The sequence below is a fragment of the Urtica dioica genome, chromosome 11 (genome assembly GCF_054948205.1).
Source record: "Urtica dioica subsp. dioica isolate 48M chromosome 11, U.dioica_male_clone48M_v1_H2, whole genome shotgun sequence".
NCBI classification, from domain to species: domain Eukaryota; kingdom Viridiplantae; phylum Streptophyta; class Magnoliopsida; order Rosales; family Urticaceae; genus Urtica; species Urtica dioica.
Genome location: NC_142766.1, coordinates 16,355,673 through 16,376,830, shown reverse-complemented (window position 1 = coordinate 16,376,830; position 21,158 = coordinate 16,355,673). Strand labels below are relative to the sequence as shown.

Here is a 21,158-nt window from a genome sequence, read left to right as displayed (position 1 = left end):
TGTTGATTTATACATATATTGCAAGATTTGCAACGTTTAGTACCAGATATATGATTGAAGTAAATGACAGTAAATACAAATTAATGAAGGACAATGAATCCAAGTAATTATCTTTCTAATATATAGTATATCCTAGAGCAGAGGGGTACAAAAATTGACCGAAAATTGGTTAAACCAATAATCGAATCGATTCGAAATCGAAATTTGGTGTTGCATCATCAAACCAAAAATTTGGTTCGGTTAACCGACCAGGGTTTATGAAACTGGATTGATTATCGGTTTTGAATTTTCAAAAATTCGGTTATCAATTTATTTAACTGATTATTTATTTATAAAACGGATAACCAGTTTTGAATTCGGATAATCGATTTGAACCGGATAACCGATTTCAATCGGATAAACAATTTTGAAACTTATTTAATCAATTTTTTTATTTTTTATTTCTATATTAGTACAAAATTGTAGGAAAATAAATTGGTTTGAATATGATAACCCTTTTTTTTTTTTTGAGGGATAACCCATTTTTTGGATAACCACTTTTTTCAAATTCGGTTTTCAAACTGGATATCGATTTTCATAATTCGGTTGACAGATTTCGGTTTTGGATCAATTCGATCCGGTTATTGATAAAAAAATTTGAAAACCGAAAATTGAGTTCCGATCTATAAAATGGGCCAAACCTGAACTGAACCGGCTTCAACCCTACGCTAGAACAAGAAATCATGAGGTGGACAACGGCAAACACCAAACGACGCGTCGTATCATCAATCTGTTTGAGTGGACTACACTTTAATGCTGACTTGCTAAACAATTGACTTATATAAAGAAACCCAAAAAGACAAGACCACTCTCGTCTCGTCCTTCTCTTCGTCTCTGTCTGCGTTAGATCTGCAAAAGCACTTCTCGTTCCCGCTATAACCAGAACCGCCATTTCAAAACCTAGTCTTCTCCGTCAGAGTATTCCCTCCGTCGAAGCTCCGATCCGGTAGCCATGGCGGCCGCGAACGCCCCAATCGCAATGAAGGAGATCTTGACGGTACTAATATCTCCAAAGTTTCTTTTGACCTAATTTCATTTTCAGTGCGCTTTTTTGTTTGCTCTTTCGAATTCGGCACTCACATTTCGAATTCTCTATTCCGATGTTTGACATTCGTTTTTCTTTTTGCGTCGTAGTTGCCGAGTATTGGTATAAATCCCCAATTCATTACGTTTACTCATGTGACGATGGAGTCCGACAAGTTCATTTGCGTCAGAGAGACTTCGCCGCAGAACAGCGTCGTCATCGTTGACATGAGTGCGCCGATGCAGCCTCTGAGGCGTCCGATCACAGCGGACTCCGCATTGATGAACCCTAGTGCAAAAATTCTCGCTCTGAAAGGTGTCAATTTTTTTTCTTCTTTTCAGTTCTTGACTTCGAGTGAACTATAACTGTTACTTTGTCGTGTACACTTGGGGGGTTTGTGGGAACTGTTGCATGTTACACGGGTGAAAGTATGCTATATTATAGAATTATCTTGAATTTGATATATCATCTTCTTCATATAAAATTTCGTCCCTAATTTATGTTTCTTGCATAACTAGTGATCTTATGCTTCATTTTTCTGCCTGTAGAATTTGATTCCTGACGGGTTACTTAAATGTTCTTTTTTGTTTTTGTTTTCCTGTTTTGGACCGTCGATGGGGGTCCAGTGGTGCTTGTGCCCTTGAGGAAATGGGAATTTGTCTCTTTTTCTACAATGCGATATAGATCGTATTTTGAGAAAATGGATTAGTCGCTTTATGGGGAAGTGAAATTAGTGTTTTGGAATAGTAGCCTTGATTCTTTGCATTGTCCTTTGAGAAGGTAATATTTTTCTTTAGTTTATATTTGACTAATCAATAGTCGCGTTTGGTCTCTAGCTCAAATTCAGGGAACTGCACAGGATCATTTACAAATATTTAACATAGAAACAAAAACGAAGATAAAATCTCATCAGATGCCTGAACAGGTACTTACATTGCTCTCAAGTGTGTTTCTGAAATCGAATACAATGTGTGGCTTAATTTTCTAACCCTAGATAAGGGACTCTTTCAATTTATATTGTCATCATATTCAGGTGGTATTTTGGAAGTGGGTCACTCCAAAGATGGTGGGTATTGTGACTCAAACTTCAGTTTATCATTGGTCAATTGAAGGTAATACAACCTTAAATTTTCCTGGTGCAAGCAGATTGTGGTTTATTTGTTGACTAATTTAGTTAAGGTTTAATTTTATTTCTATATATTTGTAACCAGGTCTAAATATTAAATAAAAATTCTAAAATGATTTTATAATTGTTCGTAGGTGATTCTGAGCCTGTGAAAATGTTTGAACGGACAACGAATCTGGCCAATAATCAAATTATCAACTACCGCTGTGATCCTGCTGAAAAATGGTTGGTTTTAATCGGAATCGCTCCTGGTGCATCTGAGGTTTGTTTCTATCGATGAGAATAGTGCCTTACAATTGGGAAACAGGATTTTGTGAATTTCTGGTTTCTAGGACTATATTGTAAACTGGCACATACACTCTCAAGAAGAAGCTATATCTGTGATGGTCTATAGGGAAACTGGGATTCTATAAGTATTTTTCCTTTGTGATTCTGATCACGACATTTAGTTATCGGCATGCATCACACTTGGTGTCTGAAGTGTTATGTTGCTTCTTAGCTCTATTTCTGTTTCGGAAATTTCTTGGCTGTCTCATATATGTGAATGCTATATGCAGATTATTCAAAAGAAGAAGGCATTAGGCACTAGGCCTTACTCTAAAATGTAGAGACTCTTGTTAAAATTCCATTCAAAGCTACTCTAAAATGTTGTTTATATGTAAGATAAGACCAGTCTGAATTTTAAGAAGGGTCTTTTAGCTATATAGCCATTTGACTTATAGCGTTTTGTATAATAGCCAACTTTTTGTAAATTTTCTGTAAATAGCCACCACAACTTATTTACGGCACTCGAAAAGACAAAAAAACTCAAAATAGGCGGGAATTTTTTGGGTATTTTTGTCTTTTTGAATGCCGTAAATAAGTTGAGGTGACTATTTACAAAAAAATTACAAAAGGTTGGCTATCTAGCAATTCTTAGACTTTCGGTGGCTTATTTGGCTAATTTTTTGTTTTAAGAAACATATATTACTCTCATATGCGAATCCTGTACACTAATTTGTGTTCTGAACTTTGGGTTTAGGCTTGTTGATGACATCTTATCTCCTAGACTTACCATTGGCATTCTGGCCAAATGTTGATGTCTCCCATCTGTTTTTCTCTTTCTTTTCCTTTTAGACCTCTTAATAAATTTACATTTATACTTGTACGCTATTTCCTTTGCATTTATGTAAATGAAATCTAATTGCAGAGGCCACAACTAGTCAAAGGAAGCATGCAGCTGTTTTCCGTGGATCAGCAACGTAGCCAGGCTCTTGAAGCACATGCTGCATCATTTGCCACATTTAAGGTTTTGATGGGTTCTTTCCTATTTATGTTTCAATATTCTTTCTTTGTTCAATTGGTTTTCATTCATCCATCATTATTTTAATTATAATTATAAATTATAACTCTAATTCCGATAGTAATGGTTATTTTTATAATGAATACCAGGTTGCAGGAAATGAGAATCCTTCCACTCTCATTTGTTTTGCCTCCAAGAGCTTGAATGCTGGACAAGTGACATCAAAGTTGCATGTCATTGAACTTGGTGCCCAGCCAGGTAAGCGGACGCCTATTGGAAAATACATCAGATATCTATTCAGTCGCTCAAATTTATCTTCAGTGGTTTATAACATGTTTGTCATAGTTTTACTTTCCCTTGCTTCCTGAAGTTACAAGCTATCTGTTGCATTTAAAAAAAGTAAAAACTTATTCTGTGGAATTCGTTATCAGGAAAACCGTCATTTAGTAAGAAGCAAGCGGACCTGTTTTTTCCTCCCGACTTTGCAGATGACTTTCCTGTATCAATGCAGGTATGGTTTAAAACAATATTTTTCATGTTATGTACCCTAGATGTTTTTACTGCACAGCTAATTATTTTTCCCTTCCCTGGCGTGGGGCAGATATCCGAAAAGTATGGCTTGATATATGTGGTGACAAAGCTAGGACTTCTGTTTGTGTACGATCTAGAGACAGCAACTGCCGTTTACAGAAATCGTATCAGTCCAGATCCCATCTTTCTGACCGCTGAAGCTTCCTCTGTTGGGGGGTTTTATGCTATTAATAGGCGAGGCCAGGTGCTACTTGCGACTGTAAATGAACAAACAATTATACCGTTTGTTAGTGGTCAGGTATGCTTTCAATGCCATGAGTACGCATGTGTCACTGGAATGAAAATCTTGTATATGATAATCTTAGTGATTTTGCAGTTAAACAATTTGGAACTTGCTGTTAATCTAGCTAAAAGAGGAAACCTTCCCGGGGCAGAGGAGTTGGTAAGCGTTAATTTTTTCTAATCTAAAACTATTGCTATTTGAAAACCCTTGCATTGGGGGTCAGTGCTCAACATCACACCTGAAGCAGAAGATAGATAGTTTATATGCTTTTGTGGATGGCTCGTGACAATGGAGAAAAAGAAGCACATTTCTTAGAATTACATGGTCACTATATTAAAGTGGGTCTAATGCTTATAGTTCATGTGTGAGATTGTTATTGTAATTACTACATGAATTCACAATTGTGACATCCGTAAAGCATGATGCACTTAGGAATAAGAACAAGTAGTGTGGTATTTTTAATCCTCGAGATGAAAGATGAGTGCTTGTGAACAAAAGTGAATGCTTGGTGGTGGTCCTCAAGGCTTTGGTTCAGTAGTAAGAGGACAACTTGTTAGGTTTCACTTTGTCAGTGGTTACAAGTTCGACACCTAGGAGCTGAACAATCCTTGTTGTCTCGTGGAATCTGACGCCGGGCCGCTTGGGGTATCAACAAAATTAATAATAGAAAAAAAGAGCGTACTTGGTGATTGACGAAGGCCAATCATTACTACATGTCCACAGTGATATATAGTTCTGATAATAATATAAGCTGTAATTTCATCTGCTGTCCTTCCTTTCCAGAGGGCTCAGGTCTTAATAAAAATTTATGTTTCTTAAAAAAAAGAACTATAATTTCATACGTTGATTTATTAGTGTCTCAGTATATAGAAGTTGTGATTGGTTATCTGGCTGTTATGTAGGTTGTGCAGCGGTTCCAGGAATTGTTTGTTCAGACAAAATACAAGGAGGCAGCAGAGCTTGCGGCAGAATCTCCACAGGGAATACTTCGTACTCCTGATACAGTTGCTAAATTTCAGGTGTAATTTTAGTACTCTTTGCTCATGCTTTTATATGGTTACTTGATAATACTTACAAATCTTTATAATGTGATCCCCTTGTAGATGACACTGTGCTTTTGGGGTCCTAATTTGCTTATGTTCATTGTTCCAGAGTGTACCTGTACAAGCTGGGCAAACACCACCACTGTTGCAATACTTTGGAACTCTGTTAACTAAAGGAAAACTAAATGCTTTTGAATCGCTGGAATTATCCCGCCTAGTAGTCAATCAAAATAAGAAAAACCTTTTGGAGAATTGGTTGGCCGAGGACAAGCTTGAATGCAGTGAAGAGCTTGGAGATCTTGTAAAGGTCCGATTATTATAATTGACTTGTTTCCTTTAATGCTTTGTCACTTCATTTTTTATTTTGTCATATCAAGGAAAATTAATGTTTAACTCCTTAATGTTGGATCTGCGATCTGATATTAGGCTCTCATTGGCTAATGCTTTAATTATATGTGTAATTTTTGTGGTCCTTATTATTTCTGATTTTGTTTAAAGGCAGGTCTTATTTCACCTTCAATTATTAGGCCCTACAATGTACTAGATAAAAAAGAGATAAAACTGGTCATGGAGAGAATGTTTTATGTTATGCAATCATGAAACAAAGTAAACCCTAAAAAATGCAAGTGATCCCAATCTTTACGAGCTTGCCTAAGGATTTCATGTTTGAAAAGATACCACTAGATGGTGGCGCGCATAATTATAACTGTTTTCGATTTCTGAGGCTATAAAACATTTTCACAATGCAGACAGTGGACAATGATCTTGCTTTGAAGATATACATCAAAGCCAGGGCAACGCCTAAAGTTGTTGCAGCGTTTGCCGAGCGAAGGGAATTTGACAAGATTTTGATATACTCTAAGCAGGTATCAATATCATTCCTTTTCATAAGCCACTGGAGTGATTGATGGAAATTATTATTTTTGTTTGATTCTGGTTTTCAACCACTAAGAGGTCTCTAACTATGCTGAAGCGACGAGACATTGAGTTTTGGGGATGATGATAAGAATTTGAATGGTTTTCTTTTATCCAGGTTGGATACACACCAGATTATTTGTTCCTTCTGCAAACAATTTTGCGGACAGATCCCCAGGTAGGTACCTGTTCTGAAACAGAAAGTTGAAAGGGATATGTTAACTGTCACTACATATCTAGAGCACTTTTGGCACTGCGAGCTTAGGTTTTTGATATACAATGTATTGATGTAATACCATCTTCTTGGTATTGTCGTCAGGGTGCTGTAAATTTTGCACTGATGATGTCTCAAATGGAAGGTGGATGTCCAATTGACTACAATACGATTACTGATCTGTTCCTCCAGGTTTGTTTTCAGATTTTTCATCTCTGGTATTTAACTTTTGCCTTGTCCTCCATGATCTGGTAATTTGTAGTTCTTTTCCCCACTCTCTCAACTCGAGATTTAAACAATTGTAGGGGTGGGGCTATAGTTATAGCGCTTTAAATACATTTTTTTGGCCTTCAAATGTATTAATTTTACCATGCGTGAGTTTGGTATACTATGATATTCATTGGTGTGGAACTCTCTTTTTATGCACTCATATATATATATATACATGTATGTATATATATTTATATATATATATATATATATATGCTACCTATCTAAAAAAGAAAGATTTATGATTATATCATTCCCTATTCTATTTTATCTCTTAAGAAGGAAGTTTTAAGATTATTTTCTATTGTATTTTCTCCATCATTTCTCAGCGGAATTTGATACGTGAGGCAACTGCATTCCTGTTGGATGTGCTGAAACCAGACCTACCCGAGCATGCATTCCTTCAAACGAAGGTTCATTTTATTTTAAAAAAAATTAAGTGTTCTTGAAATTACCTGCTGCTACATTGTAATAGTCGTAATTTGGCTTTATTTTTCTGGTAAGGTCTTGGAAATTAATCTAGTTACGTTCCCCAACGTTGCGGATGCGATATTGGCCAATGGAATGTTCAGTCATTATGACCGTCCACGTGTTGCGCAACTCTGTGAAAAGGCCGGGCTGTATATACGTGCTTTGCAGGTACACTTTAATTTCAGTAACAAATTTTTCTCTTGGACAATTGATCATTCTCTAAAAAAATCATCTTTGATTGTTGCAGCACTATTCGGAGTTGCCTGACATCAAACGTGTCATTGTGAATACTCAAGGCATTGATCCAGCGGTAGGTACTTCAAAAGTTATCAAACTCTTACCATGCTAGTACGTTATTTGTTATTAAACTTATGAGTTTTGTTAGGCATTGGTTGAGTTCTTTGGGACCCTTTCCAAAGAATGGGCTCTCGAGTGCATGAAGGATCTTCTCGTAGTCAATCTCAGGGGTAATCTTCAGATTATTGTCCAGGTGAAAATCATAGCCTCTTTTACTAATCCTTTGTTTGTGCTCTCTGTATTGATGTGAGGCTAACTGGAATAGCTTGGTTCAGACTGCCAAAGAATATGCAGATCAATTGGGTGTAGATGCTTGCATAAACGTTTTTGAGCAATTTAAGTCCTATGAGGGTTTATACTTCTTCTTGGGCTCGTATTTGAGTTCCAGGTACCCTCTATATTCTTTGATTAGAGAAACAAGATAACTTGAGGTGCCTGCTTGCACATCATTTTTTTAATCGAATTTTTTTATTTGCTTTTGGTAGTGAGGACCCTGATATCCACTTCAAGTACATTGAGGCAGCTGCAAAAACTGGACAGATTAAGGAGGTTGAGCGTGTTACTCGGGAATCAAACTTCTATGATGCGGAAAAGACAAAAAACTTTCTAATGGAAGCAAAGCTTCCAGATGCACGCCCTCTGATCAATGTCTGTGACCGTTTTGGTTTCGTTCCCGACCTTACTCACTATCTATATACAAGCAATATGCTTCGTTATATTGAAGGATATGTTCAAAAGGTAAAAAATTATCAGTGATTTCTTTGTTGTATATTTTTATTGTTGTGCAGACTTATGCCATACAGACAGTTGATAGTCATATTCTCTCTCTCATGTTACATATTATGTTAAGATTGTATTGTTACCAAAATTGTGAATAGTTTTTGTTCTTATTATTGGTTTATGTCACAGGTCAACCCAGGAAATGCTCCTTTAGTTGTTGGGCAGCTGTTAGATGATGAGTGCCCTGAGGACTTTATCAAAGGTCTAATTCTATCAGTTCGTTCTCTCCTGCCAGTTGAACCACTGGTTGAGGAATGTGAAAAGAGGTGAGACTTGCTCTCTATATATGTATAATTCTTTTGTTTTGGTTTTTAATTCGTCGTCCATGTTCCCTCGTGCTTAATCTGGTATGTGCTTTTGGTTTACAGGAATCGGCTCCGCTTACTTACTGACTTCTTGGAGCATCTTGTGAGTGAGGGAAGCCAAGATGTACACGTTCATAATGCTTTGGGTAAAATAATTATTGACAGCAACAACAATCCAGAGCATTTTCTCACAACTAACCCATATTATGATTCCCGGGTGGTTGGGAAATATTGCGAGAAAAGGGATCCAACCCTTGCTGTCATTGCTTATCAAAGAGGGCAGTGTGATGATGAACTCATAAATGTAACAAATAAAAACTCTCTGTTCAAACTTCAAGCCAGGTTTGTTTATTTCTGCTCTATATTCAGGGCAACTATTACGTATTTGGTTAATTAGGGTATTTAATTATTTGATTGGGGTTTTTACATGGAATTGGGGTTTTGAATTATGCAATAAGGGCTTTTTATTATGCATTTTATTATTACGAATTTAGATTTTTCAATTAAGTAATCAGGTATCAATAAATAACTAGGTTGTCTGTTATTGCTTATCAAAGAGGGCAATGTGATCATGAACTCATGAATGTAACAAAAAAAAAAAAAATTCTTGCCAAACTTCGAGCCAGGTTTGCTCTTACGTATTTAGTTAGGGTTTTATATAATAATAGGTTTATGGTTTTTCGGCCTGGGGTCTATTTAAGGGATTAGGTTTCAGTGGAGCTTTGTGCTCTTGAGTATTCATGATTACCAAAGATTAAAGCACAACGGATCCCATCACTAGATCAAAATCCCGGGTTCAAAACAGTAACCTTCACGAAATTCCATTATAGAACGCTTCTTACTTTATTTGCTCGTTTACCAGGTATGTGGTGGAAAGGATGGATGGTGACCTATGGGAGAAAGTTCTCAATCCTGAAAATGAGTACAGAAGACAGTTCATCGATCAGGTTGTATCTACAGCTCTTCCTGAGAGCAGCAGTCCAGAACAGGTTTCAGCAGCTGTAAAAGCTTTTATGACTGCAGACCTTCCACATGAGTTGATCGAGCTTCTTGAAAAGATTGTGCTTCAAAACTCTGCTTTTAGTGGGAACTTTAATCTTCAGAATCTGCTAATTTTGACTGCCATCAAGGCCGATCCATCCAGAGTTATGGACTATATCAATAGGCTGGACAATTTCGATGGACCTGCAGTTGGGGAGGTGGCTGTGGAAGCACAACTGTATGAAGAAGCATTTTCTATCTTCAAGAAGTTCAATAAGAATGTGGAGGCTGTGAATGTCCTGTTGGATAACATTCAAAGCATTGAACGAGCTGTGGATTTTGCATCCCGGGTCGAAGAGGACGCTGTTTGGAGTCAGGTGGCCAAGATCCAACTAAGAGAGGGTCTAGTGAGTGAGGCAATCGAGTCTTTCATCCTTGCAAATGATGTGACCCAGTTTATGGATGTCATTCGAGCTTCTGAAGATGCAAATGTATACCCGGACTTGGTAAAGTATCTTATGATGGTTCGGGAAAAAATCAAAGAGCCCAAGGTTGATGGTGAACTCATATACGCATACGCCAAGACTGATCGTTTGGCTGAGATTGAGGAGTTCATTCTGATGCCAAATGTTGCTAATCTTCAAAATGTTGGAGATCGTTTATTTGACGAAGAATTGTATGAAGCAGCTAAGACCATATATGCATTTATCTCTAACTGGGCTAAGCTGGCAGTTACACTTGTCAAGCTTAAGCAGTACCAAAGTGCCGTTGATGCAGCTCGAAAAGCCAACAGTGCAAAAACTTGGAAGGAGGTGTGCTTTGCATGTGTTGATGCTGAGGAATTTCGCTTGGCTCAGATCTGTGGTCTCAATATCATTATACAGGTATTTCTTGTTCACTTTGACTTTTTCCTGAATTAGAAATGCTAAACCTTTGTTCCATTAAAATATATCTGCAATATAATTTTGTTGTGTGTAAAATTTTTAGTTTTTTTTTTCTTACTAGGTGGATGATTTGGAAGAAGTAAGCGAATATTATCAGAGTAGAGGGTATTTTGATGAGCTCATATCTCTCATGGAAAGTGGACTGGGATTGGAACGTGCACATATGGGCATCTTTACCGAGTTGGGAGTTCTATATGCAAGATACCGCCCTGAGAAGCTAATGGAGCACATTAAACTCTTTGCGACCCGTCTGAATATTCCCAAGCTTATACGAGCCTGTGATGAACAGCAACACTGGAAGGAACTAACTTATCTCTTTGTCCAATATGATGAATTTGATAATGCTGCAACCACTGTCATGAACCACTCCCCAGAAGCTTGGGACCACATGCAATTCAAAGATGTGATTTCCAAAGTTGCAAGTGTTGAGCTCTACTATAAGGCTGTATATTTCTATTTGCAAGAACATCCTGACCTAATCAATGACCTCCTGAATGTACTAGCACTCCGTGTAGACCATGCCCGAGTAGTGGACATAATGCGAAAGGTATGCTTGTCTATACCTTTTTCATCCCCCATCTTTCCAGTTTTCAATGCATTCCATCTAGAACTCACTGTTCTCAATTGATTTTTGGGTTTCAGGCTGGGCATCTTCTCCTTGTGAAGCCATACATGGTTGCAGTTCAGAGCACCAATGTTTCTGCTGTAAATGAAGCTCTTAATGAAATATACATAGAAGAAGAAGACTATGATAGGCTACACGAATCGATTGATTTGCATGATAACTTTGACCTGATAGGTCTTGCACAAAAGGTATGGTCAAGTTTCTGTCTGTCGGAATTGGAAATTGTGATGGTCATTTGCATTTTCAACCTTACATAAATGCAGATTGAGAAACATGAGCTGCTTGAGATGAGGCGTGTTGGTGCTTATATATATAAGAAAGCTGGAAGATGGAAGCAGTCCATTGCTTTATCAAAAAAGGACAAGCTGTACAAAGATGCCATGGAAACGTGCTCGCAGTCTGGCGATCGTGAACTTTCAGAGGACTTGCTTGTCTATTTCATTGAGCAGGTAAGGGAACATAGAGAGAAACAAATAGTAAATATCCTTGGCCGTTGGGTTTTTTTTTTTTGTTTTTTTTTTTTGTATATTTCTCTCTATCTTTGAGTTCGCTTTGAACTTCTAAATTTTGTTTTTTAGTGTAACGTTACTGTGAGTTGAGCAAATTTCTGACGTGGCATGGATATTGTATTTAATATTCTCCAGTGATAGTTTTATCTTATATTCTCACGGACGAATGGATTGGGGATGTTTTTCACTTAATTATTCTAATATGAATTTCTTTCTTGGTTATTATTGGTTTCATCCTGCGCAGGCTCATATATTTGCTATTGTCTGGTTTTCTGTGCAGGGAAAGAAAGAGTGTTTTGCGTCGTGCCTCTTCGTTTGCTATGATTTAATACGTCCAGATGTGGTCCTTGAGCTTGCATGGCTGAACAATATGATTGACTTTTCATTCCCGTATCTCTTACAGGTTTTTTTTTCTCCCTATTTTCATTATTTTCTAACGCATAGTATACTACGTACGTTCCCTCCTGACCTTTTAGATTATTATAAAATATCACAGTTCATCCGAGAATATACAAGCAAGGTAGATGAGCTTGTGAAGGACAAAATTGAAGCTCAAAATGAAGTGAAAGCCAAAGAGAGCGAGGAGAAGGATTTGGTTGCTCAACATGTAAGGACTTTGTTTGTTTGTTTAAATCCTTGTGTCATTTATTACTTGTTCGTATAGTGTGCTGTAGGCTAATTGTCACACATGCGACAGAGGATAAAAATGGGTCAATCTTCTCAGAGTTTGAAAAAGCGCACTTGATAATGAAAAACTAAACTGAATTGAAAAAAAAAAAAAAACTAAAAGGGGACTATGTTGACCCAATTAAAAGCTTGGCAAGACCTTGAAATAATCCACTACTCAGGAGCTTCAAGACATCACAGTACCTTTTTCAAGTTATCAAACCATCACATATTTTAAAGGAATAGCCAGAAGATGTCATGCACTTGTACTTCCAACAGCAAACCCTTCACCGAGTTTTTTGCTACCTTGCATATATTTTTCTGTTTTTTTTTTCCTGCGATATTATAATAATAATTGTTGCAACTTTGTGCAGAACATGTATGCCCAATTGCTGCCTGCATTACCTGCACCACCAGGCATGGTTGCTGTGGGTTTCACGCCTCCGATGCCAGGAGCTTATGGAATGCCACCAATGGGCTCTTTTTAACTTTCTCCCCCCACCGCCTCGGTTGTAGATTTACACAGCAAAAGGTAAAAAGTGAGTGACAGTTGCATATGCATAACTTCCAGCAACAGAGAAAAAGCACGATTTAACATCGACTTTCATCTAAAAAAATCGCTGATTTTAGACACTGGGTTCTCTTATTATTTTAATTTCCAATGCTTATGGGGTTTGCGGCCACTGTTTTTAGCTGCTGCTGGTCCGGTCCCATAGTTGTGCGAACTCCGGTTAGAGAGATATTAGGATGACTGAGTCATGGACGAGACTTTTGTTAACATGTTTGCCTCTTGTACAGCTCTTTTAGAGTTTGTTTGACAATAAACGTCCATGCTTCATCGTGTTACGTGTCTTGAATCTATTTACGTGCCTTGACAATAAACGTTTTGACATCTTTGTGGTTAGGGTTAGCAATCTATTTATGTATTTGGTTTACTATCTTATTGCACATTTAAATGGCGGGCATAGGGTTCAAAAAGCATTTGGTTGGCAGATAAATGAACAATGCCGTTGAGAAGTTAACAAATAAAATAAATAGAGGCTGCAGTGATGGAGGGACAGGGGGGGCAAAGGCAACGGACTTTTGGAAGGGATATCATAAGACGAATTAAAATAATATTAACTAATGAGAAGAAAGCAACAAATAATGAAGAAAAGGTCAATAAGACAGCACACTTCAATCGATCTAGTACAGCCAGCTGGTTCAAATTCGTAAAGTCGTATAAATTAGTTAACATCGCATGTTTGCATCTATTTGTCGAGAATCATGTATACTCTATATATTATGGTATAGTGTCGAGAAAGAATCACTATATATATAATGGTATAGTAGGTTCGAAATGTACCCGATACTATTAAGAGCTCGAGCAGTTAATAATATAAACCGTGATAAACACTAGGCATAAATAGTAGGGGTTTTTTTTATTATTATTATTTTTTTTTTTTTTTATGGGTAATCTGTAATTAGTGGTCAAAATAATAAAGATGATTACTGTATGCAACTAAAACATTTGTAAGATGAGACCAAAAACATGCAACACTGAGCCAAATTTGTTTGCGTGATAACAATGTTTTTGTTGATTTCTTTTTGTGAACAATTTTCTCTAAGAGAGATCAAAGCTTAGTACATATGGAATATTAAATTTTAAAAAGAATTTAAGGGTTGCGTGAATAGAAGCGTCAATTTTCGGCATCGTCCGTTTATATATATTGTCACGAGTTGATTAATGTTAGCCAGCCAGGTAAGGTCATTCAATGGATTAAAGGTTAAGAGTTCTATTCGGGCATTATGCGATTTTCGAGCTCCGTGCACTACAGAGGACACATCTTTGTTAGTTAGTCTTCTCGAATGAGCTCGCGACACATGTACCTCCTCTCCCAATATGAATGAGACGGTTTCAGGAAATGCGATTGATTGGTCTTTGTCTCAGGGATTCGAGTAATCTGTTGAACTGGTCTTTGGGTTGTTATTCGTGGGATCGCTTGAGCTGAGTTGTGAGGAAATGCGATTGATTTTCCTTGTCTCAGGGATTCGAGTACTCTGTTGAACTGGTCTTTGGGTTGTTATTCGTGTGATCGCTTGAGCTGAGTTGTGAGGAAATGAGATGGAATAGGTTCCTTGTTGTTCTCATAACGAACTGGACAGAGGTATGCCCAAATTGCATTCTTGCGCCGCAAGCTCGCTCTCTCTGAGATGCAAAATTCAATTATTCTAAAAACCGAAGTCTTACACCAACATGATAATCAATGGTTACCGATGGTTTGCATGTAAAACTCTCGGTACAAACGAGATATAACATGTTAATTCGATTTTTCGGATAACATTCACGAGACACGTATTGGAGGGCGAGCTTGTCATGTGTACCGATTTTGGGTTGCAAGCGTCAAATTTGCTATGGTTCCGAAAGGATCGTAACAGGGTGGAGATGTCCTGCGACGTTTTGATCGTGATGGAGACTCTACAAAACTGAGGTGAGTGGTGCGATTCACCTTGAGATGTCCTTTCCTTGCCTCCGCCCTTGCCGTCGTCGGGGTTCTGTGCTTCCTTCACCTGAAAGAGGAAGAGAAAAATGAGCTAGACGAGGGCAGAGGGTTTCCCCTGTCACACGCTTCGACGCACAACATTAGCTCTATTTTGAATATCTGAAAATGAATCTTTTACTTTTTGTTTAGTTTTTTTAGGGATAATGAGGCAAGAAATTGGATTCGTAGCCTTTTGTTCCTCAAAATTTTGTGCGTCCTTCTTTTAAAATGTATGTGGTATTTATAGGAAGCCATGAATCTTCCTCATCCCAAGTGAGTGAGCTTTTGGACTTTTAAGGGCGTTTTTTATTGCCCCTTTCCTCGTGGAAAAACATCCATCGGGGGCTTGTGACAACCAATTATTGGCGACATGAGCATGGTTAGTTGTCCTTGTCACTCTTGTGCGTGCGTGTGCTGCGACTCTTGTGGAGCAATCTATGGTCCTTGTGTGGTGACGTGAGCGTGGTTAGTGGTCCTTGTCATTGGTGTTTGGTGGCTCTAGTGCCTCTCGCGAGCCCTGGTGTCTTTGGCCATGCGGTGTTCATGGGGCACATGGTAAGTGAGCTCCGCGGGGTTGGTGTCTTTGACCACTTGTTGTTCCTGAGGCAAGTGGAGTCTATGGGTCGTGCGGGTCTTTAGTGCATTTGGGCTTGAGAACCATGTGATCCGGATTTTCTTTCCTTCTCGTGTTTTTCCAGCTATCCTTGTCGTTTCGACCGTACAAAAATGACACTATAACAACATAACTCAATTAATTAGTGGTCTTTATTATATTTGGAGAAATTATGTGGCATAGACTTATTAATCTTAATTTATCAAATATCGACCCAAATTTCAATCGCATACGATTATCTATAATCCTTCTTATAATATAGTTTTATTTAGTTTATTTTCTTTATTTATGCGATTCTTTCTTTTTAAATTTCAATTACGTACACTTTCCTTTAGTTATATATATATATATATATATATATATATATATATACACACGTATGTAATTATTTTATAGAATAGTATTTACCGTTTCAATTTAGAAATCCTATTTGAAAAAGTTTTTGGTAGTCGTTATTCTCATGATATATATATATATATATATATATATATATATATATATATATCTATAAAATGTATCTGAAACCCCTTTTTCATTATTTTTATCTGAAATGCTAAGAGCATTTTTTTTAAAATTAAGAGACTCCATTTTTAAAACGGAGAAATTACTCTGGTATATTTTTTTAAAATTCAATTTCTCAAATATAACATGAAAGATTTTTATTTTTTAAGTAATTATTTTTTCATCTTTTTTTTTATTGTTGTTTACAATTTATTATTATTATTATTTAAAATTATATTTCCTTGTTTATAATTTAAAGCAAAATATTTAAAAAATAAAAAATCCATGAAATATTTGAGACTAAAACATATTCTTCAAATTAACATGTTTAAATCAAAGAAGTTATTTGTGTAACTTTAATTTTTATTGTCGTGCTTAAATTTGACGCACAATCCTCTCGTTAGCTTTTCATTTGTATAACCCAAACACAAGTTCTTCGGAGTATAAAACCCTCGTTTCCCATAGATCCCTAAAACCACAACCAGGCCTTTTTGCTTTCGCTCTTCTCTTCCATTTCGCTTCGCTTCTAGTTTCTTCTCCTAATTCATCCATGGCCAGCAACGATCCCGAGCACCGTGAGGACGAGGAGACCCCGGCCGCCGAGGACGAGGACACCGGAGCGCAGGTCGCTCCGATCGTCAAGCTCGAAGAGGTCGCTGTCAGTACCGGCGAGGAAGACGAAGACGCCATCCTCGATCTGTAAGTTTCTGTCTCTCATCGCCGATCTCGCTGTAAAACCCTAGGTTTTCTTTTTAAACTTTTCGATTCTGATAGTTTGATTGTTTGGTTGTTTTTGTAGAAAGTCGAAGCTTTACCGATTTGACAAGGATGGAAACCAGTGGAAGGAGCGAGGCGCTGGGACGGTTAAGTTCTTGAAGCACAAGGAAACCGGAAAGGTTCGCCTCGTTATGAGGCAGTCCAAAACCCTAAAGATCTGTGCCAATCATCTCGGTTAGTTCTTTCGATTTTCTTGATTTTTGGCCAAGAGTTCTTTAAGGCTTGGAGTGTCTCTGATCTCCAATTGTGATTGGTGTTTATTTGATCTCGGTTGTATTGCTTCCCCTGCAGTTGTGCCCACCATGTCTGTGCAGGAGCACGCTGGGAACGAAAAGTCTTGTGTGTGGCACGCCTCTGATTTCGCCGACGGTGAATTGAAGGACGAGCTTTTCTGCATTAGATTTGCCTCGATCGAAAGTGAGTATCGAATCTAGTCATTTCATTCGTTTTTCTTGATTTTTTTTTATATTAAGTAAGATTGTTGTTTTGATTTTTTGCGCAATTAGAGTTTATTGATGGATTTGGTGTCTGTCTCGGCACTGCAATTAACTTTTCTTTTCCCCTTTCTAATTGAAAAACTGAGACAAAGGTGCATAGGATTGATAATTGCTTGTCGCTAATGATATCCTTTAAACTATAAATTTCCCTTTCGGATTTTTGTGTATTTTGTGGATGATTTGGTCATGGTGATGGAAATGATTTCTGAAATGATTATTCTGGTTAAGCTTATAAAATTTATTTACTCATATGGCTGATGTTATTTCTATTTTTTCTTTTACTTTTTAAAACTCCAGATGCTATTTTTTCAGCTTATTATAGTCTTTGTTGGATATTTGGACATCTTTTGCTTCTAGATTCTTTCGTTCTGCTTACGTTGTTCCAAAGGACGTGGGATTTTGGAAGTGACTCAGACTTAAAGTTCGAGAAAGACCATCTTAGCCTTTTAAAGAACCAATTTATACAAATCAATATCGTTAAAATATCGCTGGAAAAGGTCTTATATTTTTGTGTGATACAATGTACATGCAAAGGTTTTATTAGATGTGGCTAATTTGTGTGTGGAAATTAAAATTTTAATCGCTCTCTGTGTGAAAACTGAGATTATAATGCATGCTCTTTTGAATGCGCACATCTGAACATATGCGTGTGTGACAAACACGATTGTACACATTATTGCAAGTCTGTGAATAGTTTTCTTTTCTGACACATGAATTGACGCTTTCGTAGGAAAAGTTATTACAAATCTCATTTTGTCAGATTTTAGATCACCTTGTAATGTTTATTTCATATGTGATTAATTTTTTCAGTGCATTTGGGAGACTTAAGATTATAATGACTAACTAACGATTGGTGCATAATCTTTAAACAATGAAATTGACGCTGTGGCTGTAGTTTCTACTTCATAAATTGCCGTTTGTATTTAATGAGGTTCTACCAATCACAGAAATATGTCGGGATGCTGTGACTGTGTGCAAAACCTGAAAATATTTTCATGGATAGATGTAGTATTCTCTCTCTACATGCATTTTGTTACTGTGTTTGTATGCATCAATATAGTTTCAGCTTAGTGAAATAAACTTTGTTGCATTTGAATAACAATACAAGTGGTAGTGGAACTACTTTTTTAATTTCCATGCTCTTTTATTTATTTATTATATGATATTAAATGACATCTTTCAAACTGTTGTTGAGGTTTACAACTGTGACTATTTATTGCTATATCTCTTGTTGTGTCAGCGTAACATCAATGTTGAAGTGCCACAATCCCTTGTTGTCTAATTCAAATTGTGTGGGTTTATAACATTACTGGCTGTTGCTTTGTTTTCTTTTTAGACTGCAAGCAATTCATGCAAATGTTTGAAGAAGTTGTGGAGTCCCAAAACAAAAAGGAAGAATCCGAAGAAGCTAAAGAAGCTGTGGAGCTTCTCGAGAAGTTGAGCGTTGACGAAAAGAAGACTGAGGAGAAATCCACAGAGGAGACTTCTACTCCTGTTCTAGTCAAGGAAGAAGAAGCTACCAAGGAGGAGGTGAAAGATGTTAAGGCCGAAACCGAAACGGTAAAAGGAGAGGCCGAGAAGAAGGAAGACAAACCAGCTTCCTCTACTTGAAGAAGAGAGAGAAATGGTGAGAGAGTCATAAGCGTGCCTCTTTTTCAACCCTGCGATGCCATTGTCCATTCTGGGGTTTTGTGATTGGAATGCCGTTGGTCTATATGATGAGTCCGTCAACGCGTATTTCTTGGTCGAACTTTTGGGTCGTGTTTTCAGCTCTAAGATTGTGTTTCTTTTATCAGTTTGGTGGTTTGTCAGAGTTTAAACTAGGGTTTTTTTTTACGGTGATATTTATTCGCTTGGGAGTGAAATTGAGGCGAGAATTACTTGTTATTAGAAGAGATTTTGTTGCCGTATAATTTCTTGATTTGTTCAGTCTTAAATACCATGTTTTGAGACGAAGATTTGTGTTTCGGTTGAGTACCCGTCTTAGAAATCATGGTCGGCTTTCTTAAACGTGTCGTGCTCATTGGCCTAGATTTCTCAACTATGAATTCCATTGCGCAACATTACATAATAAAATAAAAATTTCAATATACAATTTTTTTTTTAGTAAAATGAAATGATACAAATACAACATTCCTACTTCATTAGTCTCGATATTTAAGGACTATAGATGGAGTCATGGAGGTAGTCGCATTGGATGTTTTCACCTATGAATTCCTACTTCTTTAGTCTCTCAACTATGAATTCCATTGCGCAACATTTACATTGTAAAATCAAAATTACATATAGAATTCTTTTTTTATTTTTGATATAATGAAATGATACAAAAAAAAACATTCCTACTTCATTATTCTCGAGATTTAAATTTAAGGACTATAGGTGTAGGCAGTGACATTGGATGCTCTGCAGTATAGCTAAGTCGCTTCTGCGATTGAGCTTCAATGTTTATGGATTACTTGATACTATCTCGTGAATTTTTTGTTTTTTACTGTCTTGTACCCTCGTCTTAAATGTTTTCACCCCAAATTAAAGATTCTCTTAAAGAGTTATATTTGAAAATTTTCGTGATGGTCGTTTTTCATGTCCTCATACAATTCAGCTCCTCATTTTCTTGCACTGTAAAATTTGGCCAAGATCCAAGCTCCGGTGACCCTTGTATGTCAGTAAGAGTTTTGCCTGAGATCAATACACGGGCTTTCACGCGATATATGGGAGAGTTAATTTTTTGAAGAGATTAAGGGAATGATAGCTCTCACAATTTACTCTATTAGATTGAGAATGACTTGAGATCAAATACTTGTTTAAGGGCCTTTGAAGGAGGTTAAGCCAAGTGGAGAATTAATTTCTTTATGAAATAAATATATGCGCCTCTCGGCTACCACACATGGTCCAGAGGATCCTTAACCATTTTATCGAGTGGTTGGACTGAGGGTCTGTGCTAATAGGCTCGACCCTCGGGTCCTAAACTATGCTTCGGGGGTACTTCAATAACTCTTGCTAATGGACTTGGACCATCCGATCCTTCAAGATCGAGAGCTTAAAGCATTCTTATAAGTACCAGTTGTTTGATTTAATTAACCAAATACAAAGGTAATAACCATTTCAATGTAATCAATTTTCATCATTTTGCTATCTGTAGTATAGAGGTGTAGAGCAAAAATATTGTTAACACCGCACCTACAACAGAATTAACTAAAAATTTAATCTGTCCATTTCCGGATTTTATTACTGTAAAAGAAGTCTACACAGTTAAAATATAAGTTTTTTTTTTTTTTTTTTTTTTTATTTTCTTTTTTTATACAAGGTTTTTCTAATTAAGGGTATTAAAAATAAGACTAAATTAAACTAGTAAAAAGTAATATATATATATATATATATATATATATATATAAATATATCTGAATAAACGTAAATTACCTAATGAAAAAAAAATTAACGGTCAAATTAAATAAGAGAAAAAATTGCTATTTTTCATTGGCTATTACATTTGGAAATAATCGGAAAGGTCGGGATTATCTACTACTTCCTTTTGTTCTAGCATCTCGGCTTGACACCAATCTTTTGCTATCATCATTGCCCTTCACATTCGAGAGCTAAGTTTGTGAGGCATTGTTTGAGAACGCGTTGGCACTACTAAATGTCATTCATGCTCTTTTTACCTCTTTAATGTGTCAAGGTCGTCTTCGTCTATCGATGCTCATCCGGTTGAATCGCAACGGTTGATCTGGACAGAAGACGATTATGAACTATCGACAGTTGGAGATGATTGCGGTGATGGTTGACTAGAAACTCGCCATAGTAGCCACAAAGACATCTTCATCAACAAAGAATGTTGCATTTCGCACGAGGTTGGATGTCACTCTCGGTGTGCTTATCGTAATCTATAAAAAAACCCACAAAAAATTATCCGACAAACTTTGGTGATTAAATGAGGCGCAATCTT

The 21,158-nt window shown here is 36.9% G+C and overlaps 2 protein-coding genes across 2 annotated transcripts; both read left to right on the top strand.

The window, feature by feature from the left end:
* The first annotated feature begins 827 nt into the window (after positions 1 to 827).
* LOC149381711 (clathrin heavy chain 2-like) lies at positions 828 to 13,201 on the top strand. The gene is made up of 30 exons (XM_089601137.1): positions 828 to 1,036; positions 1,174 to 1,378; positions 1,900 to 1,988; positions 2,097 to 2,175; positions 2,324 to 2,451; positions 3,379 to 3,477; positions 3,621 to 3,729; positions 3,903 to 3,982; positions 4,073 to 4,300; positions 4,379 to 4,444; positions 5,188 to 5,304; positions 5,438 to 5,635; positions 6,078 to 6,194; positions 6,362 to 6,421; positions 6,563 to 6,649; positions 7,057 to 7,140; positions 7,232 to 7,366; positions 7,446 to 7,508; positions 7,584 to 7,688; positions 7,771 to 7,883; positions 7,981 to 8,233; positions 8,405 to 8,541; positions 8,644 to 8,922; positions 9,443 to 10,445; positions 10,567 to 11,052; positions 11,148 to 11,318; positions 11,394 to 11,579; positions 11,920 to 12,042; positions 12,136 to 12,246; positions 12,680 to 13,201. Exons 1-30 carry the CDS (start codon positions 992 to 994, stop codon positions 12,791 to 12,793), a joined length of 5,070 nt encoding a protein of 1,689 aa, XP_089457263.1. The 5' UTR covers positions 828 to 991; the 3' UTR covers positions 12,794 to 13,201.
* A 3,133-nt stretch (positions 13,202 to 16,334) lies between these two features.
* LOC149381710 (ran-binding protein 1 homolog b-like) lies at positions 16,335 to 19,167 on the top strand. Its single transcript, XM_089630635.1, has 4 exons — positions 16,335 to 16,640; positions 16,741 to 16,892; positions 17,010 to 17,135; positions 18,552 to 19,167. The coding sequence occupies exons 1-4, from the start codon at positions 16,492 to 16,494 to the stop codon at positions 18,824 to 18,826; spliced, it is 702 nt and encodes a 233-aa protein (XP_089486761.1). The 5' UTR covers positions 16,335 to 16,491; the 3' UTR covers positions 18,827 to 19,167.
* The last annotated feature ends 1,991 nt before the right edge of the window (positions 19,168 to 21,158 follow it).